Raw genomic sequence first — 24,320 nt, forward strand, 5'->3', positions numbered from 1 at the left:
ACCCTCATGTAAATATAATTTGGACAGGGGCGTTATCTCAATATCCATACAATAGTTTCTTAAAAAGACGGTCATATCATGAAGTTATAAGAGTTTACATGTGACTTATGCATTTTTTCGCTTATTGGATGTGTAAATTAGTGATAATCAATAATTTCATTTAATGCAAGCAAATATCATCAGATCCACGAGAAAACGCCTGCAAGTATGCATGCATGCTACATTCCAGTGTATTTCATCAGATGGCCAAATTGTATCAACAGAACAAAAATCATAATCTATTTTGGACATCACCTGATTTATGCCCTATATACTCATGTTAAGATTTTAGATGAACTTAGCTTAAATTTTAGACATATTTTATCATATTTCCATTTTTAAACTTTTTCTGAATGCCTATTCTGAGCGCTATTATTGTATTGAATGTATGTTCATGAAATGTACATCCTCTTGCATTCGTAGGTTTCACAGATGTTCTGTTGGTACAATTTACAATTTTGATATTTTTGAAGCCAATTTAGAATTGGTATTAAAATGGTTATCATTAATAAGTAACATAGTGTATTGATAATGCAATGCATGATTTCCCATACATATATTCCTCACCATCTCAATGGAAATAAGCATAGAACGACCAGCCTGTCCAAATTATATGCATGTCCAAGTTATATACGTTACCCTACCCTGAATAGGACTACCTTAGTTCGGGACCTACACGGAAAAATATTCCGTGGTTAAAATTACTATTTTAGCTGACTACGCCCATTCTTGAAACTACCATGGAATTTCAGACCAATTTACTATGTTTACGGTACGTCCTACCACATTACTGGTACGTTTGACAGAAATAATTTACAACAATCTGATTTCGACTACAGACATGGTAAAATCAAGCGCATATCTGGTCTGCTGAAAATTGCCGGTGCGAGCGCTTGAGTTAACCCCCTAAAATGGTAGTTTTTACCGCACAATTTGTTTGCGTGTAGGGGTGATGTTGGACAGTAATCTCTCCTTCAATCAACACAGATGTATGCTGATTGATAAAGCTAATCGTCAATTAGGTTTTATCGCAAAAATCTCTCGTGAATTCACCGATCTCTACTGCTTGAAAGCACTGTACTGCTCGCTTGTTCGCTCGATACTTGAGACAGCCGACATAATTTGGACTCCCTATCAATCAACATGGATCGAACGAATCGAAAAGATCCAGAAACGTTTCCTACGACACACACTAGCACATTTGCCTTGGAACAATCCTGCGTACCTGCCTCCCTACACTGATCGTTGTCGACTCCTTAACATGGATACCCTGGAAAACCGGAGGTGAGCGAACCTAGCGCTTTTCGTTGCAAAACTACTGAAAGGTGAAGTTGATGCACCAATGCTACTTTCACTTCTACCTGTAAACATCCTGTTAAGACCGTTTCGGAGATATACATTTCTACGTCAGGCTCAGCATAGAACTAATTACGGATCCAACGCTCCTCTACCAGCAATGATTGCTGAATTTTCTCGTGTTCAACACTTATTTGATTTTAATTTGTCCTCCGGTGTTTTCAAAAACAGAGTCCTTGAGTATTTGCGAGCTTCATAAATCTTTGTCATTAGTCTTCAATTTTAAAATAGTTTTAACCCTTGTTCACTAGGATACTAAATCCGATGAATGTATTTTGTAATAAATAAATAAATATACTTAAAAAAAGCAGTTTTTCGCAAAACTTAGTGGAAATATAAATTTTTGGTGACAATTTTCACACGATCCGACAAATTTAACTAAATTTGAAGATAATATGTGGATTTTTGGCAATTTGCAAATTTTTACGTGAGTTTATACATGGGTTGAACTTTTGCCCCGCTGATTCGAACTTTTGTCCCACTATGGGCCAAAAATTGTTTTCAAGCATTTATGCAAAAACTAATACACCTCAAAGCAACCTTATGATAGGCCTAGAAACGCCATTACATAAAATGTTGAGAAAGATTTTATTTTCAATTGGTTCAATGCAACGAAAGTTTGACCAAAAATTACAATATTCACGCCGAAAAACAACAAACAGCCATAACTTTTCCAAATCTCAATCGATTTTTATGATACTTGGATTGAAAGTCTCTTACTTGAATAGCATTCGAACCACCATGACATTTATAAGATTTGTTTAAAATTGAGCTAGAAATCTTAAAAAGAAACTCTTACCCCAAACGAACTTTTGCCCCACTTTACTCTATTGGGGTACCAGAAGCCTGCAGACCATGGTGAGTGGGTGTTGAAAATGACCATTTTTAGCGTTATGAAATTTGTGAATAAACCCTATCAGAACGCTATCGTTTGCTGCTATCGTAAACGGGAAAAAATCTTAACCGTCATATAGATATATTTTTGATAAACTATTATTGCATTTAAAGTAACTCCAACTTTCGTACTTCGAACTAAGCGTGTTAACATGTGCGAGAGAGTGTTGAAATATTTCAAACAAGCGTCGCGACGGTGATGCCGCGATTTCCTCCTGTTTGTTGTTACCCTGCAAAACGTAAACAAACGAGCAGTAAGATAATTCGCGCGCAATCCGTCCACGATTTTACAGCGCTGGTCATGTTAAAACCGGAAGTGTTTAGTAAATTTCATTTAAAAAATGCTGTTAAGTATATTCGTGATGAGAACAAAGTGTGTGCTTATTCCTATGGACAACTTTGGAGCGCAATGTCCATCGTACAGGAAGCTATAGCAAGAAGTCAACTAGAGAAGCATTACATTGGAGTTGCCCTGATCCATTCGCCATCGCTGATTGCGGTCATTTCCGGGTGAGTTTCGATGGGCAGTGCCCACAGGGCATGTCTCGTTAAGAATCACTATATATTATTATTAAAATGATTTTTTCAGCATTCATCAGAGCAGCGCAGCGTTCTGTAACTTGAAATTTCAACGTTCAAAAGTTGAGGCTTTCGTTACAATTCTGAAAAGCATACCTGCAAATTATTGCTTCTTCTACAAAAATGATACTGAGCATTTCACAGGGAATTCGGGAATCCAAATTAAGTTCAAGATCGTTGCAGAACTTAATCTACTCGAAGAGCTTATCGTTCTGGTTCAGTTCGAGTTCGATATAAAGCACTCAACATCATTTACGCCAGATATTGCCTATTGTGTGGCCACTTCCGGAAGCACCGGAGCCCCCAAACTGGTACGCGTACCAACACAATGTATCCTTCCGAACCTGATCACACTGGAAAAGCTGCTAGAGCTGCACGAAACGGATCAGATCTTGGTTTCGTGTCCGCCGACCTTCGATCCATTTGTGGTGGACATGTTCCTGGCGTTGCGGAATGCAGCGTGTCTGGTTCTGGTGGGGAATGAGCTCCGATTGGATGCCGGCCGATTACAGAGAGTGGTTTTCGAGCAGACCGAGGTGACGGTTATGCAGATGACGCCCTCATTTTTGCGACAGTGGAACGATAACGAAATAAGGGACGTTCTGCTTGGACGAAGCAGTTCGTTAAGGTGAATGTTTTTTTTTAATTCGTTAATTTATTTGTATCATTTCAGTTCAGTTCTGTGTTAGGGAACATTATCATCCTAATTTGGTAAAACTAAATTCAACTATGACCAACAATATATTACATTTTCACTTGCAGTAGCAGTTCAGAGCTTTTATATGTAAATTGAATTCACTTGCTCATAAGGAAAAACACTTTTCAATCGAACCTAAATATGAAACAGTATTACTTGAAACGTCCTTCCTTGTGGCTAACGTCCCCTATGGGAACGGCTTGGTGTGTTTTGAGAATGACACTACCAAGACAGCCAAAAGGAAGGAGGTTTCAAGCGCCCTAATACTGTTTGGCGATCAAGCAGGTTCTATCGATCGATGGTTTATATTATTGGGGAATCATTACACAATCATGGATGGTTTGTCCATATCATGTGTATTTCTCCCCGATAAGCCATGACATTTTTATGAACTGCGTTTTTCTTTTTTAGCCGTTTTTGTTATTTTACATACAAAGATATCGACCGTGATAATTATATTTTGAATTTGTTTATCGGCATATCGGTCTATTTTGCTCGAAGTAAGAGGGAGCATGGAGAAGAAAGCAGTTGCTTTAGATAGTCATGTGTGATAGAACATGAATATCATGAGACTAAAAGAAGAAATTTGATAGAAGAAATCTTGCTCCCCAAAATATAGATTCGTGGCTCCTCTGCTTGTCGCAAGCTCACTTAAATGTTTTTATTTTCCAAACAAGTGAGCCAGCAGCAAGCGGGGCCCCGCAAATCCATAATGTGGGAAGCCCGGGATATGCATATCTCATTTTATTCTAAGCTGAAAGCTAAGAAAATTTGTAAGTGGAATCCGATTTTTCTCTAATACCATACATTATATCCAATGCTGGAAGTAATGCATTTTATTTGTATAAAATCATAATGAACTCCTCGTCTTCACTCGGACATCTCCACTAATAGAAATGAAAACGAATACGCAAATTTTCCTCCAACACTTTCAGCTTCAGAATTTGCATCTTCTCTTTGGAACATGATGATGACTTTCGTTCGACACGAGGTCCGACCGCAAATTAGTTCGCTATGGTTGATCACTAACAATTTAGAAATTTGGAATACGGAAATCGACAGCAAGCTCATTGATTTCAAATCGACCAACTTGAACATGATGATCATGACACAAGATAATCATAAGTTAAACACACTGAATTCGTGTGGGGTGATTATCTATGCACCCATAGGTTGACGCATACGAATTTGAAATGGAAAGCTTTAGGAACTTATGTGGAAAACTATGGAATGCATGTTGTGGATTGATGAAGCAAAACTAAAGAATTGAATGTGTAACACACACGAAATTTGTAAGAAAAGCACAACAAATCGATATAGAAGTTCATGAATCGATCCATAATTTTAAACACATGGATCAAACGTGTGGATTTTTATCAGTATAACAAATGTTTTCAATTAGCATATTTTCCTGAAAAATGGAAAAATGCTAAGGTTGTTTCAATTTTAAAACCAGACAAAAATCCTGCAGAAGCTTCTAGCTATTGTCCAATCAGTTTGTTTTCCTCCATCAGTAAACTTTTTGAAAAGGTTATTTTGAACAGAATGATAGTCCATATCAACGAAAATTAACCCTCTAATACCCAACCCCGCCTTTAGACGGGGTACACTTTGGAATTTTGTGTATTTTTTCGTAGCTCGAAAATTAAAATGATTTTATTTTTGGCTTAAACCTTGACTCATAACATGCATATAAGAAAAGTTTTTTATGATTTTTGAAATATTTTTGTATTATTGAAAATTGTTTGAAAAATTGTATTCTTATATAACCTTCAAATGCCTGGGATTCATTTAACGTGTATTATAAAAAATCGTACCTTTTATATTTTTCTACGATCAACCTATCACAGAAGAAGAGCCTTATGGTATTGAAATGATTTCAAATCTGTTTTTCCGTTAGTTACACGGAAAATAAAAAATGTTCCAGAAAAAAATTTAAAAAATCATATTTTGAAAAGTATAGTAAAAACTCTAATTTTTATTATTGTCAAAAATCAGTAACCAGAAGAGGCCTCAAGAAAAAATTGAAAAGGATAGGGATGTTCAAAAATAAAAATAATAAAAATCAAAAACCAAAATTCATAAATTTGCGAAGAAAAATAAATTATTGCCCAAACCGTGTTTAGAATGATTTTAGATAACGAAAAATTATATTTAGATCGAAAACAAAAATTTGGGTATTAGAGGGTTAAATTTTTGCCAATGAACAGTTCGGATTCCGCCATGGACATTCGACCACTCATCAACTTTTACGTGTAACAAATTGGATCCGTTCCAACAAATCTGAAGGCTATTCTACTGGTCTTGCTCTTCTAGACATAGAAAAAGGGAAAAAGCTTTCGACAGTGTTTGGTATGAAGGTTTGAACGTAAAATTAAAAAAACTTTAATTTTCCAACATACATTGTTAGAATAATTCAAAGTTAACTGTCAAATTGATATGTCCCACAACCGTGGTGACACAATATGAATAAGGGAACAAGAAATTTTTGGAGGTAACAAATTAAGCGTTTATTCTCTTCAGGTGCGTGACTAGGAATGAGCCTTTTCACTTATTGAATGGCCTAAATAAGCAACCGCCTAGTTGGTTGCTAGGTTGCTAAGTAGCTCGGTTGCTCCAACATCTCCCCCCTTTAATCCATCAAGTAGGATCAGAACCTTGAAGGCAGCCGTATCATACGTCTAGCTCTGTCAGGAACGGGATCCACAACTGGAGGAGCTGGTACTTCTTCTTCGGATGCTTCGGAATAAAAAGAGTCGTCAGATTCATTTGGATTTTCATTCAAAGCAGGTATCTCGGGTTCGTCGTCATCAGCGTTCATAATGCGCCTTGTAAATTCAGAACTGGAGAGTCCAAATCCGTCGAAGAATACTGATAGAGGTGATGGATCTTGATGTGAATTTTTTTCAGGAACACGTTGTTTCAATTGATTCGCATGGGAACGGATTAGGCGTTGACGGTCTTCTAGGTACACGTTATAGTTTACTTTTCCGATTCGCTCTACGATGGTACACTCAAAAAAATCCACACGTCGTTGTTACGTGAAAACATACGTGGTTTTTTTCCATCGCACTTTTTACGTAGCACTTACGTGGATCATAGGTAACACCGAATGAACGCATGAACAAGTGAACCTCATCAGTTCCATCGAAGTTCCACGTAACAGCTACATGATTTTTCACGTAGCTTTTACAAAGCTTTTCAATAGATCCTAGGGAAATTTTCATTTAAAGTTATCGGAATCAATTCAGGGAAATCAATCCTGTTTTGCACATGCTTTTTTATGTGTTTATTTTGAAAAAAGGACAAATAACTAAGGGATTAAACTATTATATTCCATTAATGGTTTCAAAACACTGACTGACCACCATCGCGATATCGATCGACGGGACCGTCGGAACAGTCCATGAAACGCACGTTCCTCGCAAATTTGTCCAGGGTCAGTTCCATTCAAAACAATCAACGTTCTGTAAATTGATGTAAAACAAGGTATAAAGTATAAATTAATTTGGAATTCTAAGGATTGTAACTAATATTTACCTTGGAATTGTTCTTAAAATTAGTTTGAAGTCCAGCAGCAGCAGCTTCTTTTTAGTATCGACCACCATTTTGACAACTGAGCTCAACAGAGAATGAACGCGATGACCAAATGAATTCAAATGCCTACGTGATTTTCACGTAAGTGCGATTGGTAGCCCCAGTAAGAATCACCGGGTCTCCATTTAGAGTTCATATATGCTCTGGTAATTATTACCTTAGTCAAGTGAATAGGAGGCAAAATGAATGCGGAATGATCTACGTGATTTTTCACTTAGCAATGACGTTTGGATTATTTTGAGTGTAGCCTTCTCCCAGTTCCATGTGTTGTTTTGATGCACTTGCGCGTATACTTGCTCTGCTGTTGCAAACTGTCGTTTTACAACACCATGCTTCTTATTAAAAAATGTATTTTGCTTCTCTGCTTTGTCAAAGGATGTTGATGGAACTTCTGTTGGTGGTTGCAGCAGTGAGAAAACAGTTCGAATTGGCCTCTGGAACATCATTTCGGCAGGAGATTTTCCACCTAAGTCGCTTGATGGAGTGGTACGATATACTTGGAGAAAAACTTGCAAAGCTTCTTCCAAAGTCTCTCCTCCCGAACGAATTTTTCGTAAGCTTCGCTTTAGGGTATCCACAGGCTTTTGCCGGAGCGAGCGACGAGGGCAGGATCAAACATGTCGCGCGTCGATCTCGTAAGTGAAAAAGTGGCGTGATCGGGGAGTTCGGTTGGAGTAAGTTAAAAAGTGCCGCGATCGGTTCGTTCTTTTTGATCTTTCGACGACCTTGACCCTTGCTCCTGGGCAGTGCGTCAAGAAAGCCCGAGCTGTCGTCCGTGTTTATTTTCGGGTCGCGCGCCTATTTTTTTTTTCCTGAGTGCTAGCCGAGCAATCGAGTGAAGCTGAAAGTGGATTGTGGCTGCTCAGTCAAGGATAACGGATCAATTGGTGAGCTCGTTTCATGCTACTATTTCTAATCTATAAAATATGTATGACTGCACAATGGTGGAATGTAAATATGATTTTTCAACAAACTATGGATGGTTCGTCACTGTGAGTGTCGACACAAACTCTGATTCATGATTTATTTATGTTTAACATTTTTTTTTTATTTTTTTTTTTTCAGAACACCTCTTATATACCTTTATTTTTGTAATTAAAAAAACTTTGAATGGTTCGACACTACAAGTGTAGACTTGCGAAAGGTTCACTTTATTCAACAAACTTTGGATGGTTCGCCACTGTAAGTGTCGGCATAAAAATAAGAGTGTTCTATGATGTCCCAACCAATTGAGTCTTTTGTTTCTTTTCAAATGAGTAAAATATAATAACACATGCTTTCGTACTGACAGCTGTAGGAATGTTACATTTAGATATTTGTTCAACAAACTTTGAATGGTTCGTCACCTTAAGTGTCGGCATAATTTTCCTTTACATAGAAATTATATGAACAATTATATTTACGTATAAGCATGCGATCTCACAAATCATTGTTTATCATGGTCTAATCGCTTATCAAAGTGAATCCTTTGACCCAACGATCCTCCCCATTAACAAACATCCCTCCCAGTAACCTTTGTGGAGATGCAGAGGCAAACACGGTCTCCAAATAGCAAAGGTTACACACTAACATTCCTTCCCTCAATCCCACCTGACTGCAAGGACGTGGCCGGCGCCGTTATTGACCTTGTATAAATAGAGGCACTGAATTATGCACACTGAAGAAGATTATGGCCAATCCCAGCTGAACTTCTAGTTGATTCTTTGTGCATTTTCACTGACTTCGGTCAATCACGGAATAGCAACCATTGATATGTGTAGTCAGTCTAAGCTAAGCTAAGCTAAGCTAAGCTTCGCTTTAGGGTATCCACAAATCGCTCTGCCAGTCCATTTGATTGAGGATGGTAAGGGGCTGTACGAATGTGGTTGATGCCGAGGCTCTCACAGAATGTGAGGAATTCATGGCTGGTAAATTGAGTTCCGTTGTCAGATACGAGGGTTACCGGAACACCGAATGTTGAAAACATCTGTTTGAGGAGCTTGATTGTTGTTTTGGAGGTCATTGTCCGAGTCGCAAACACTTCTGGCCATTTTGTATAAGGATCGACAACCACGAGAAAATACATACCCTCGACAGGACCTGCATAATCTAGATGAATGCGTGACCAAGGATTCGATGGAACTGGCCACGATTCGAGAGTCGTCTTGGTTGGACTTTTTCCCGCGGTAGAACATGGTGAACATCGCTTGACAAAATCTTCTATGTCCTTGTCGATTCCGGGCCAATAGATGAAACTTCGAGCGATTGCCTTCATTCGGACTATTCCTGGATGACCACGGTGAAATTGCTTCATGATCTGCCGTCGAAACCTGTCAGGTACCACTACTCTGTCGTGGAACATCACGCAGTCGTTGACTAGACTAAGAGACTCACGCCTGTGGTAGTAGGGAAGGGCTTCTGGATCGGTGATTGAAGTTTGATTGTTTGGCCATCCTTCGCGTATGTACTTCGTGACCAGCTGCAACGTTTTGCTTGACCTGGTAGCTTTTTGAAGAGCACCGAATGATACTGGTACCTTGTCCACATTGTCCGCCAGAATGCTTGTCATGTCTTCTTCGAGAGTAACTGCAGCAACTACATACTCCTCTTCTGTGCGAATGTTGCGATCGATGAGCCTTGACAACATATCTGCACAGCCAAAGTCGTTGGTAGCCACATGCTGGATCTGGAAATCGTAGTTCAGAAGAGTCAGCGCCCATCGCTGTAGCCGGTTTGCGGTGTGAAGTGGAATGCCCTTTTTGGATCCAAAAATCGATAGTAAGGGCTTATGGTCCGTCAATAGCTTGAAACGTCGTCCCAGCAAGTACTTGTGGAATTTCGTAACCGCATACACCAGAGCAAGTGCCTCCTTCTCCGGTTGACCATAATTCCTTTCGGCTGGTGTGAGTGAGCGCGATGCATGTTGAATTGCCTTCAAACTGTCATTCGGGAACTCATGAAATATAACTGCGCCTATACCTGTGCTTGATGCGTCGGCTGCAACAATCATCGGTAGCTTGGGGTCATAGTGAGTTAATAGCAGCTTGGATTGAAGAATTTTCTTGAATTCATCGAAAGACTGTTGACATTCAGAGTTCCACTCCCACTTGACACCTTGTTTCAGCAGCTTGTCCATAGGATGTCGCAGATTGTGCATGTTGCGAACAAATCTTCCATAGAAATTGATTGCTCCAAGGAAAGATCGAAGTTCGGAAATGTTGGTCGGGGGTGGAATTGATGCAATGGCCTTCAGTTTCTCGGGATCCGGACGTATACCTCGAGGGTCGACAATATGTCCTAGATATCCAATTTCCGTTTGGTAGAATCTGCACTTCTCCAGCTTGATGTGGAATCCGTATTCTTGCAAACGACTGAGTAGCTTCAGATCCAATGTGGTTGCAGATTGTGTTGAACGGTATTGACCACAGGTTGAACAGGTCGATCCATTCTATGCCCAGAACATTGAGATCAGGAACAGACGTCACAAAACATCTTGCTTGCTTCCCAACGCCGTTGATAGCCGCATCACACTGGAATTCTCCGATCAGACCTAATGGCTCGCCGGACGCATTGACAGCTTCTATTGAGGGTAGTTTTGCTTCTGGCTTCTTCAGCAATTTCCAGGTTGATTCGGAAACCACTGTGATGTCGCTCGCGTTGAAACTCGTCGATGAGCGTCTGGAGTGTTACCGGGTGTTCTGCCGTTTCGCCTTCGATGCGTGCTAGGAGTCGGGCTCGGATGTCTGCATATCGAGGAGCTTTGAGTCCGCAGACGAACACTAAACACTTGAAATGGTCGATCTTGCAATTCTGGAACTCGAATTCTTCCACAGCTCTGTTCACCATGCCGCCATAGCTGATTATGTCGTCGCCTTCCGATTTGACTAGCTGCAGACACTGGAAACGTCGGTGGAAAATTGATGACTGCGTACCGAAAATCTTCTTGAGTGTTGAGATGGTTTCGGTGAACTGAAGATCCTTGGGTAACTTCGGAAGAATGTAATTCACGTATCGGCTATGAGATGCGGTATCCAGCTTCCTAAGGAGTAACCGAACTTTGGCTGCATCGTCCAAATTCCTGGCATCACTCTCGAATAGCTCCGTGTATCGGGAAAACCACTTCTCAAAAGTAATCCCGTTGTCCGGATCGAAGGTGAATTCACTGATGTTGGTCGATAGCGCTTCTAGGGTCTGCTCGGTATTCGGTGGTGCTGGAACGGCCAACCGCGTCAGAAGTCTGGTGATTTGCAGAATGGCTTCTTGCAGCTAGTTTCATCCGTTGCCACCACCGCTGTTTCCTCCCGCCGGGGTTGAACTCGCAGGCATTCTTCCGGATGGATTCGTGATCTGGATCGCTTGAAAACGTAACGTCCAGGAAAAACTCGTCGCCAACTGATATGTCCCACAACCGTGGTGACACAATATGAATAAGGGAACAAGAACTTTTAGAGTTAACAAATTAAGCGTTTATTCTCTTCAGGTGCGTGACTAGGAATGGGCCTTTTCACTTATTGAATGGCCTAAATAAGCAACCGCCTAGTTGGTTGCTAGGTTGCTAAGTAGCTCGGTTGCTCCAACATCTGAGTTGCTATGATCCAACACAAATCGTACACTTCAGGTTAATTATCAGAACTCCAGATCTGAAAGACTTCCTGGTGTTCCTCAAGGCAGCATTTTGTGACGAATATTATACAATATTTTCACATCTGACTTACCTGAGTTACTTCTGGCTCTGGGATGTCAAAAAATCCTTGTTTGCGGATGACACAGGCCTCTCCGCCAAAGGACGAAGTCTGCGTGTCATCTGTAGTCGATTGCAAATAAGTTTGGATATTTTTTCTTCATACTTGCAAAAATGGAAGATTTCTCCTAATGCTTCCAAAACTCAACTAATAATATTCCCACATAAACCAAAAGCTCTTTATTTGAAACCTATAAGTAGACATGTTGTCACGATGAGAGTGGTTCCAATAAATTGGTCAGATGAAGTTAAGTATCTAGGGCTCATGCTAGATAAAAAATTAACTTTCAAAATCACATTGAGGGCATTCAAGCCTAATGTAATACATATGTAAAATGTCTCTATTCCCTTATTAATAGAAAATCAAAACTTTGTCTTAAGAACAAGCTTTTGATATTCAAACAAATTTTCATGCCAGCCATGTTGTATGCTGTACCAATATGGACTAGCTGTTGTAATACCAGAAAGAAAGCTATGCAGAGGATTCAAAATAAAATTTTGAAAATGATTCTGAAGCTTCCTCCCTGGTATAGTACCAATGAGTTACATAGAATATCCAATGTTGAAACATTGGAACAAATGTCAAATAAAATAATTAATAATTTGAGGCAAAAATCGTTACAATCTTCTATTGTCACGATTAGTGTGTTATATACCGTAAAGTGCCGTAATTCAGCGCAGTTAACGAATAAAACATTTCAAATGCTTAATTAAAAATTAGTATTGCATCAACAAAAAAGCTTTATGGGTGGATCGCTAGCAAATCTGTTTTAGATTATGGCAAAAATATAAACTAGACTGTATTCACACGTTACAATTGTGATTTTTTTGAAATAGTTCACTCGTTGAAATTGCTTAATTCCGCGCATTTTTTAACGCTTTTCCATATTCCGCGCAGAAGAATGCCTAATTCCGCGCACTTGCAAAACAATCAAATTAACATTAATATTGTATAAGGCAGCATCCATTCATTACGTAACGCTGAAATTGAACATTTTCAACCCCCTACCCCCCTCCACAACACTTTTTGTATGAAAAAAAAAGTAAAGTTTTGTATGAGCCGTAACGTAGACTTTTTTATAATTTTTTGACTATCACATGAAATAAGGATAAACATTTGTTATAGTCTTTTCCTGAGACGAGACTCGCGAAGACGGTCTTCTTATTCCGTCATTGCTGAGTTTTTTACTTATTCCTCTGTGTTTGTATCAATCATGCGCAAACCCTCACATGAACATCCCAGCAAATATGCAATTGCGATTGCATCACACCGAAACATAAAAAGCCTTTGAAGTGAAATTTTATGCCAGAAAAAGTTGCAGACATTTGAAATAACTATAGTCTTGTGTTTGTATTTATCAGTAGCTTTGGAAAAAATGCTCCGAACACTGAGGTTTTTATAACAGTTTATTCAGTTTATTTGTATTCAAACAATACTTTTCAATTTTTCAGCATTTGGACGTTTCACGACTGCGGAGACGTTAATATTTTTTCCTTTTCCTTGTCAGCTTTGGGGTTGCATGTTATTCCAGAAGAAATTTAAAAAAATAGTGATAAAAAAAATAGGCAGTTTGGCGAAATTGCCCCGACTACCTTTACACACTTAAATTATTTTACCGTAATCCGTGAATTTCACCGTAATCTCAACAGCTGATCAGTTCGGTAAAATAAAACACCGTAATTCCGTCGAAATTCAACGGATTGCGGTGAAATTTTACCGAAAACTGTAAAAATTTATCGTACTCCGTTAATTTATTTCACCGAAATTTTCAGCTGTTGGGATTACGTTGAATTTCACGGATTCCTGTAAAATAATTTAAGTCTGTATATTCGTATTCTGCACTGTTCATACAATAACAAATGTTTATGGACCTTGGTTTTGGACAAACTTTTCCTCCCACCATGAATGACCACGTGGTTTCTGAACGGCCGCTAGTTTCCCTGTAAGTGGGCTTTCCCGATATTCCGGTTGTTTGCGAAACGTATTTGTGCATGAAAATACTTCCTCAGATAAATATTCAGCTGTGAAGATCAATATAGCATGTTTTACTTGTTTGTTGTTCTGTAAATAGCAGTGCGCGGAATTAGGGACTTATGAAAAATGACATGCCCTAATGCCGCGCAATACTCTTTGGGATAAATCTCAATAATTATGCTAATATTTGATAAGATTTCATAGAAGCATCATGAAACACATCTGTAGCAAGTAGTTTCATAGAATATTGCATAAATAACAAAACATTTTCAATATAGAAATCACGTTTGTTTGTGTCCTACAGTCTTAGCACGGGCGCTAAGGAATTTGAAAAAATGGCGTCTACTCAGACGGGCCTCCACTGATTATTTTTTTACGCCGCGAAAAATTGCTCTATTTGCTTTTATTTGCGATTCAAACTTATTCTAAATCAAAGTAGCATCAAATGGCGTTAAAAGTTGCTGCAGTATTGATGTGTATTTCCATATGTAAATGATTTTGTATGAAATGCGCGGAATTAGGCAATGCGCTGAATTAGGGCACTTTACGGTATTTAGGTTAAGTTAGGTTAAGGGGACACGGGAGACCGTGTTATTTTCCCTATCTTTCGTCTCACTCTAACAATAATCATCAAAACTTTGTGGCAGCAAATCTTGAGTTTTAGTGAACCGATGAAGCTGAAAATTTATCGGGTTGTGCACTACATATATAGAATCAAAGTGATACATTTTCGCATCGATATATGGAGTGGTTCTTGGGATTTGCTTCTTGAAATGGATAGGGTGATTATGATGACGTCCCGTGCGGCCTTAAGTATATTGAAATCGTGTTTTTTTCTCTTATAAGCAGGTGAAATCAACTCACCTGTAAGAAATCTGAACTGCTACGGCAAATGAAATATAATATGTTGTTAACAAAATGTTGAATTTTTTTTTACCAAATTAGGATGATTAGGATGAAATTAGGATGTCTAATAACACAGAACACCTAGATATAAGAAATGAATGTAATGTTTGAAATGAAACTAATAAAGCAATTGAAAAAATCTTTCTTATTACAGACACCTTATTCTCGGTGGCGAACCATTCCCAAGTTGGTTGAAAATTCCCGCACACAGTCCAGTCAAGGTTTACAACATTTACGGAATCACTGAAGTGTCTTGTTGGGCATCCATCGAACGTGTAACTGCTTCTTCGAATATTAATCCATCTCTGGGCAGTCCCCTGGATGATTCAATCGTGTTTCAGCTCCGTGACGTCAATACTGGTCATGCGTTGAACCTGGAAAACGTTGTGGATCCCATCCGAGGCAACTTACACATCGGAAGTGGCGTTCGAAAATGCATCATAGGCGAAGAATCTTCGGAGGACGTTCTGAGAATCGATGCAATAGTATATCGGTCTACAGGAGATCTTGTAGAGCAGCGATCGGATGGAAAATTCTACTATTTAGGTCGCTGTGACGAATCGGTGAAGCGTTTGGGAGTTCGAGTCAACCTGAGTTGGTTGGAGCAATGCGCAGATCAATGTGAGGGAATCTTAAAAAGTTGCGCCATTTTTGACCCTAGGCGGCATAGAATAGCCCTTTGCTACACTTCGAGTGGCATTGTACAAAAGAACGATATACGAACATTTATGGAATCGAAGCTAAAATCGGAGGAAATGCCCAACGATTTTCTTCAAGTGAAAGAACTGCCTCTTTCTGATCACGGTAAAATCAACAGGAAAAAAATCCTGGAACAGTTTCTAGAAGATAATGACTCAAAGCCTACAAAGAATCTAAAGGAACAGTTCCTCCGAAATGTGTTTGAATTGCTAGGCGTTCATCTGCAAGCTCGCAGCACATCATATTCTAAGCGAGTCAAATACGACCTCGGATGTTCGTTCCTTGATGTTGGAGGGACATCTGTTCAAGCTCTGCAAATCTCCGCATCACTGCAAGACTACACAAAGACCCGCATTTCGAGCTTGATTGGAATGCTGCTGGACAAATCTGTCCCTTTGAAAGATGTCCTACAGTACCTGGAAGGAGTTCGTCATGAAACACCTTCTTCATCTTCGCTTCAATCTGTCTCCTCAGAAGAGAACACACTTCTCAAAATGAAGATAACTGTCCAATCCCACTTCGATATGGACAAATGCATCGATGCGAGTCCTACCGAATACCGCAGTGAAAAGCATAAACGGGGGATCGTCGCCGTTGGAAGTCACTCCCACAAACTTTTGGTTTTGAACACTGAAACGGATCAGATAATCACGCAACTAGTCCTACCAGACCGGATAGAAAGCGCAGTCAGTTACATCGCCGATGAGGAGCGAGGACTGATTGGTTGCTACGATGGATCGCTGTATTGTTTTGATCTGTGGACCGGAGCCATCCGATGGAGCTTCGATTCCGGCGGAATGATCAAATGTAAGGCCTTGGTGCTGGAATCGGCGGTAATATTCGGAAGCTACGCCGAGGAGCATAATTTATTTGCATTGGATTTGGTATGTATATTCTAGATTCTCAACCTTTACGTTCCGACTCTCCAAACTTTCAATAGTCAATCACGAAAGTGCGATAGGTTAACTACAGTAAAAATGGCCGAGTCTTCATTTGGTGTTTATATAGAATTTGGTAATCATTACCTTAGTCAGGTGAAGTCTAGACAAAATGAATTTGGAATGATCTACGTGATTTTTCACGTAGCAGTGACGTGTGGATTATTTTGAGTGTAGGCATGAATTTATCTGGCAAACTTTTGCATAGGGATAATCGGGTCAATATGGGCCACCTAAGGAAAACGTCAGGAAACGCAAAAAAACACCGAAAAAACTTTTGTGTAAATGCAAGTGACTTGTTAACATGTTTTTACGGTTTTTACCATGTTATGTCGATAATTAACTTTAGTAAGGACCATTGGTCTTTTTCGACCCATTTCAAAACTCAAATCAATGTAACTGTTGATTGAAATAGCCTGGGGGAGCTTCCATAAAAATAGTTACAAATTGTGACCAAGGGCCGTTTTCGACCCGAAATTTCAAGCTCGCCGACCTTGACCGAATTTAGTTCTGTTGTGCTTCAATGAAAGGCACACATGTCTAGTCTGTAGTTTCGTAAGTAAACAAGTAAGGTACCGCGGGGCAAGTGGGTAAATGGGGTAAGTGAAAACAATTGATATATTTTACTGAATATGTGAATTAACGTTTCAAACTCGATGCGTAAACCTTTGAGGCCATTGAGAACATTACGATAGGTAAGAGATTTCTGAGATTTTTCAGCCATTATTGCATAATAGAGCGAAAAATTGTTAACCTGTCAACTGTTACTCCGTAACAAGTTGGCAGCGTACAATCTTAGTTCAATATTTTCAGTGGAAAAAAGTTGCGGAAAATAATTTCATGTACCACTTATTAGTTGTCCTCTGTGACAGTTTCAAACTGCAATAAAGAAAGTTTTAGAATTAATTTGACGTAGACCTAAAATAACTAAATTTAAACACCGTCAATTTTCTTATCAGGTGGGGCAAGTGAAAAGTTTATCATTAGAGATTGAATTTGTGTTTTCTCTTTAAGTAGCCATAAGTAAACATGGTTCGCAATTATCATAGAAAAACATAACGTGCTGATAATTCAATTGAATCTTAAGAAACACTATACTCAAGCGTTAAAAGCTATTAGAAATCATGGAACTTCTCTAAATGATGCTGCCAAACATTACAATATTAATATGTCTACTTCGGGCTGCCAATTGAAAGGAAGACGTTGACTGAAATGTTGCAATATTAGAGAACACACGGAAATCTCGTGGAATGTTAATGTAAAGCTAGTTCAAAACATAAAAATGGGGTATAGGTCTATCCACATAAAAAAGATTCTAAATACGTTATTGACGGATTCCGTTTGATTTCTCCCGAAGAGTTATCCGACGTTATATCCGACTTTCTCAAAAACAAATAACGAGCGGTGGAAATTCTACAGAGCAGAAATGCAATTGCTGTCCTATAATGTAAGAACTAACATTGGAAATGTTGCAGTTATAATGTTGTCGAATCATTTCAACTAACATAACTGAAGAGAAGAAAATTAAAGTGAAAAGAATAACATTTTCTTTGTTTACATGTTACTTATGTTATTGTTCATTGGGAAGTCTTAACAAATGTTAAAGCTAATAGAAATCGTTAATATAACTGTTTGTTTTTGAATTTATTGTTCAAAACGGTATACTTTTCAAAAACATTTTTTGTATTTTTTTCTTCAGTTTTTCATAAAAATTAATTTCAGCATGCTGCTTATATTTGGTGGAAGTCAAGCTAAAAAATATACACGACCTCATTTGTTTCAATTTAAAGTCTCTAGAATTTGAAGAATCTCAACTATGCGAATTCCATTACCCACTTGCCCCACGGTACCTTAATCTGAACCGTCCTCATATTGTTGAATAGGTATTCAAGTGGACTGTGAATAGAGATTCTAAAATCATTTAGTTATTCATACCCGGTTCCTGAAACCCGTAACATCCGAAAAGTAAGTTTCCTTCGCAGTTTTGTATATGTAATTCACATAGGTACTGTTCGGTTGATGGATATTTTGGCATAAAATTTCTCTGTAATAAAGAACCAATTACCGGCGAACATCCCCTTAAAAATTCGGTCCAGTATAGTCCATGCGGAACCGGTCCCTGGAGCACAGGAAGGTGGCCAATCTGAACAATTGGATGAAGTTACTCGGATTTATGCTCCAAAACCAAATGAATTGTGTCAAATTATAAACGATTTGTTATGTTTGGATGTATTTTGCCAAAAAGATGAATTTCCCAAAGAAAACAAAATTCTATGCTGATTTTCAACGCGCGCATGCTAAATTGTTATTGGTGGTTTCTCGTACTCATGCTGCGTGCACTAGAGCAGCGAGCTCGATTTGGCGCACGGGGGTCATCTACACATAATACCTTTAGGGTCGTTGGGGGACCACTTAGCGTCCACGTACGGACTTCAAATTTTTACCTAATTTTTTTCTTACCAAAACGAGCATTTAACAATGACGAACTTATAACATTTCGCATTTTCGAAAAATAAGGGACGACCTATTGACCATATTCACATAAAACTGAAAACAAAAAAAGTTAGACAAAAAAGCTGATTTTTTGGGTCCACCCTAAGTTAAAACATTTTGAATGAATTTACTTAGCTCAAATGAAGAGTTAATCAAAAGTGTCTTCGACAAAGTTAAAAAAAAACAATATTTTCTTAAAATTTACAGAAGAGCACAGCCAAAATTGAAACATAAGTAAAGGCCAACCTATTAAACTTTTTTCTTGGAAGATGCAAAACTCATTTACGAATAACTTCTCTGAAGACATCATATGTCTGAAATTGACTTTTTTCCTGTCAAATTTTCGATTTTGACCATTGTGCAATTGTGTAATAAAAAATCTTAGAGATAGTGTCGCTATGGCATAATTTAGATGAAAAAAAAATAGTAAATTGATTGCTTATCAATCTTCTTCTTCTTCTTGGCATTAACGTCCTCACTGGGACAGAGCCTGCTTCTCAGCTTAGTGTTCTTATGAGCACTTCCACAGTTAATAACTGAGAGCTTTCTTTGTCAAATTGCCATTTTTGCATTCGTATAACCGAGCAAAGCTTGAGATCATATTGAAAACTAATTTTGATGTTGTGATGTCGAGAATTTTGATAACTCAGTTTACTGTCATTTTGGTCGTTTTAACGGTTAAAATATCAAAACTGAGAGCAGAAAAATGTTCCCATGAAATCAAATTGAAAACTATTTTTGCTATCAGTTACAGCAAATTGAAAATTGTTTCTGTTATCAATTGATGGTAAATTGAGAACTCATTGAGATGTACATTAGAGTGGTTCGAAAAATCGTTTTTGCTCCACACCGCTCATTCGATTCTAGATCAAATTCTGAGTGTCCTCCCAAAGTTTGGATTTGCCCATGTGCTCTTGGGGATTGGTACTATGCTGATACTGTGAGATACACTAATCAGCTCCAACTTTGCCGAAGACCGTTTTCAAATCGGACGCCCCAGTAATTAGTTATTGATTTTTGAATGAGTTGTAAAACTTTGGCTATAATTTTTGGGCTATTCTGCAGGCATCACTGGATATATGCAGTAAAACATAGTAGCCATGATTTGTATGTGCTATCTTTCGCACCAGGTGTAGCAATGTTGCCTGTTCTGAAGATAAATGAGCACTGCTGAAGAATTTGTGACTGGATATAAATCAATAACTAATTACTGAGACGTCCGATTTGATCTTCGGCAAAGTTATAGCTAATGAATGTATCTCACAGTATCAAAATAGCTTCAATCCCCAAGAGCACATGGGAAAACACTGTGACCGATTGAATGAATTGGTTACTTTTCTCATAGTAATTCCCATATGAACTTTAAAGGGCTTGTGCAGTCTCAGTTTTCATCCAATCGAGCTCAAATTTTGGGAAGACACTCAGAATTTGATCTAGAATCGAAAGAGCGGTGAGGAGCAAAAACGATTTTTTGAACCACTCTAATGTACTTATTTTCGATTGATATTAAAACGAGTCTGCAACAAAATAAATGCTTCGTTTTTATAGCAATAGCTGAACTTAAACAAAATATGATATTGTATATTTCCATGACAAAATGATATCAAATTATGATATCAACTTGATGCTGAAAACAGAATATGTTTTCGACTTGCTTTCTTTTTGTTGTTGGACTTTGCTCGGGTATCGTGTGGCAGGTACGATTATACTCTATGCCCAGGGAAGTCAAGGAAATTTCCATTACGAAAATATCCTGTCCCGGGAATCGAAACCAGACACCTTCAGCATGGCTTTGCTTTCTAGCCGCAGACTCTGACCACTCGGCTAAGGAAGGCCCCTATTGCTTATTGTTGTACTATTGAAAAAGGTAGGTGACTTTTGTATTAATCTCATGAGTTAATAAAATATTCTAGCAGCAACTACACAGTATTCATCTGATTGAGTTTGTTGTAACTTCGTCGAAATTCGTTGGCGCTCTGGAGATACCATGTTATGGTCATAACAAGGAAACGCCCCCAAATAAGCTCTGGCGGAACCGACGACGGTTTTCCGATACGGTCTACTAATCCAAAATATGTTCAAATGATTTCAATCAATCATTTTCACTCGTCTCACATGAAAACTGCCTTGTTGTAATAGCAGTAAACCAAAAATCACATTACTTATATTTCTTATAATTATTATTATCTTTAATAACGAGACTTTCAGCCTGAGGCTGCTTTATCTCGGTTGACGAATAACTTGTATTTGGCACTGGCATGATCCCTGTATAATCCGGAATATCTCCGGCATGGTTCAGAATTCGACATGGCCCATTTATGGCATACAACTTGTAGCCTAGGGGACGGACCTGGTGTAGTGGTTAGAACACACGCCTCTCACACCGAGGACCTGGGTTCGAATCCCATCCCCGAGATAGTCACTAAAAAAATTTAGTGACGACTTCCTTCGGAAGGGAAGTAAAGCCGTTGGTCCCGAGATGAACTAGCCCAGGGCTAAAAATCTCGTTAATAATGATAGCAAAAAAAACTTGTAGCCTCTAAAAATTAATGAAAGTAGAAAAAAAATTATGAAATGGTAGCTTTTGGAAATACCATTTTTATATCCGCAAATAAAGAATAAAATAATATGATAATCAGTCCATAGTCCTGGAAGTCTTTCTTCTGCGCTTACGGCAGTCAGTATTTATAGTTCATAAATTCCGAAGAAAAGGTACCAATATCATAAGGCAGAATAAAGAATACCGCTTGGGATAGATAGACGCAACAGTCATCTACAAGGGAACGGGAACGTAAAGGTTATCCGATGTTTGATGCTAACACTAAGACCAATAACTTTTTTTCAGAACGGAATCCTCATTTGGAGATCGAAGTTGGGTACTAAAGGTATCCTATCGTCACCGCTTTCCACCGACCACGAAAGAGCTTTCGTAGCCACTCTCGACGGGTTGTATTGTTGTTTTAATACTAGAACCGGAGCCGTCGTATGGGAGGATAAACTCCAAACACCTGTTTTTGCCAATACCACACTCGTATCGGGGCATAATGCAGTTCTAGTGGCGGAAGTCAAAGGAATCTTACACTGCCTGGCTAGCAAAAGCGGTTCTAAGGTTTGATAGTTCTGCAACCTACAACAATTGTTCAATAACTGTCGACATTCTCTATTTCAGTTGTGGCAAATCCGCACCGAAGGAAACCTGTTCTCTTCCCCTCAAGTTACACCCTGTGATAGCAATCAAACCGTTGAAATCCTCTTTGGATGCCACGATAAGCACCTTTATTGCTACGACTGGACAGGTAAGTACTCAGAGAATCCTTTCCTTAAATGGAAGTTACTACTGCAGTCGCCCATCTACGCGACGCCAAGCATTGCAAATGGTTCAGCTGTGGTTTGTAGCACCTCCGGGTGGGTGAATTTAGTTTGTTTGCTCAGTGGGACGATTGTTGGGTTATTGAAACTGACCGGCGAAGTTTTTTCTAGTCCATTGTTTGTCGATACTAATGTGATTTATGTAGGATGTCGCGATAATAATCTTTACAAAATAACTGTTACGAAATGAAATATTTAGGTTATTTGAATTTACCGTCGTCATATCACTTCCGTTTAAGTGTATTTTTGTTCTTTTATTTCTTGTTCTTGGCATTACGTTTTCGCTGGGACAGAGCCTGCTTCTCAGCTCTGTTCAATGAGTACTTCCGCAGTTATTATCTGATAGATGTATTCGCCAGGGGCCCAGATAGCCGTAGCGGTAAACGCGCAGCTGTTCAGCAAGACCAAGCTGAAGGTCGTGGGTTCGAATCCCACCGGTCGAGAAATTTTCTCGACTTCCCAGGGCATAGAGTATCTTTGTACCTGCCGCACGATATACGCATGCAAAAATGGTCATTGGCACAGTAAGCTCTCAGTTAATAACTGTGGAAGTGCTCATAAGAACACTAAGCTGAGAAGCAAGCTCTGTCCCAATGAGGACGTAATGCCAGAAAGATGATCAAGAAGATGTATTCGCCAAAGTTGCCATTTTCGCATTCGTATATCTTGTGGCAGGTACGATGATACTCTATGCCCATGGAAGACAAGGAAATTTCCATTACGAAAAGATTCTGGATCGACCGAGAATCGAACCCAGACAGGCTAGCATGGGATAGCTGCAGCCAACACTTGGTCGGCGCTGCAATTCTAGCATAATGTGAGTGACATCCGTAGTTACTGCATTCCAGCACTCGGCATCCGCCATGACATGACTGCGCAAGGTGGAAGTTCACTTCTCCATGGTTTCTTTCATACCAATCTGACACATTTGGTATTAGCCGATGGGTCCATCTACCTTTAGTGGAGTTATCCTACTTCTGCTGCCAACTTCTGAGCTTTGTCTCTTTATACGCGTTTCGGACTCCTGTTACCTCTCTACTTGAAGCATTGAACATTTTCCTTGAGCACGATGGGCGTCATCCCGGCTTTGATGCACATGGCCTCTTTAGAAACCGTTCGGTATGCGCTTACTACTCTTAAGCACATGATCTTATACGTGATTTCCAACCAGGTTTATGCCTGTTCTAAGCGCTTTTGCCCAGACTTGTCCTCCATACCTTAGTATGGATAGCGCAACGCCTGCCAGAAGCTTGCGTTTGCTGGCAATTATTGCAGAGCTGTTAGATATCATCCCCGAAAGTGCCGCTATAGCCGTAGATGCTCTTTTACTGGTATATTTGAAGTGGCTAGCGAAGCTAAGCTTGTCATCGATCATTACCCCAAGATGCCCAAAGGATCGCTTGGACTCTATCTCTATGGTTCAATCACCATCACCATCGAAACTTGAAAAGCAGTTTTTCTGTTCAAAACTAAAAATTATTTAATAAAAATGTGTTCACTGTGTTTTGGTAGGGGAACAGAATACAGTGAACACATTTTCATGTAAATTTTCTTGATTTTGAACGAAAAAACTGCTTTTGAAAATTCCGAAATCAATGACGGATCCTGCCCCCTTAACCGACATTTGGGCGAAATGGCATTTGAGCCATTTATGCGAATAACACTAATAAATATGAAATCATCTCAAAACATCGCTGAAGACACCAAAGGTCTATTTCTTCATTCCGAAGAACTACAGGTTATTTCCGCGTTTTTTCGATTCTGCACCAGTGTGCGCTGTTGAAGGCATTCTTCATATCCAGAGTGACAACAACCTCATTGCCGCTCAGCGAATACTCAACGGATTCAATTATTTTTTTGTCAGTATACTAGTACACACATCTAGTTTCCAGAAGAGGCCAGGGGAACTCGGAATTATTCCTGTGGCCGGAGTTATTCCAGTGGGCCACTGGGTCAAGTCGAGTTAAAAAGGGTTATTTTTTGAGACATGCCAAGTTATCTCTATTGATTTGCAATGGCGATAATTTCAATTTGCATAAATCATTAAGATCTGATATT

At 39.1% G+C, this 24,320-nt stretch overlaps 1 protein-coding gene and 1 long non-coding RNA gene across 2 annotated transcripts in view; one reads left to right on the plus strand and one right to left on the minus strand.

Moving 5' to 3' along the window:
• The first annotated feature begins 2,526 nt into the window (after positions 1–2,526).
• The window catches only part of LOC5576949 (acyl-CoA synthetase family member 4 homolog), a 388,950-nt gene continuing 367,156 nt past the window's right edge, over positions 2,527–24,320 (plus strand). Inside the window, exons 1-5 of the mRNA XM_021844804.1 lie at positions 2,527–2,799; positions 2,879–3,496; positions 14,918–16,346; positions 21,739–22,002; positions 22,063–22,189. Coding sequence (XP_021700496.1) covers positions 2,591–2,799; positions 2,879–3,496; positions 14,918–16,346; positions 21,739–22,002; positions 22,063–22,189 — 2,647 coding nt within the window. The 5' untranslated portion in view covers positions 2,527–2,590. The remainder of the gene's footprint in view (positions 2,800–2,878; positions 3,497–14,917; positions 16,347–21,738; positions 22,003–22,062; positions 22,190–24,320) is intronic.
• LOC110676535 lies at positions 6,638–7,370 on the minus strand. The gene is made up of 2 exons (XR_002500488.1): positions 7,106–7,370; positions 6,638–7,032 (listed from the first exon to the last, which is right to left on the minus strand). It is a non-coding gene; the product is annotated as an uncharacterized LOC110676535 (long non-coding RNA).

Source organism: Aedes aegypti, chromosome 2 (genome assembly GCF_002204515.2).
Source record: "Aedes aegypti strain LVP_AGWG chromosome 2, AaegL5.0 Primary Assembly, whole genome shotgun sequence".
Taxonomy (NCBI): domain Eukaryota; kingdom Metazoa; phylum Arthropoda; class Insecta; order Diptera; family Culicidae; genus Aedes; species Aedes aegypti.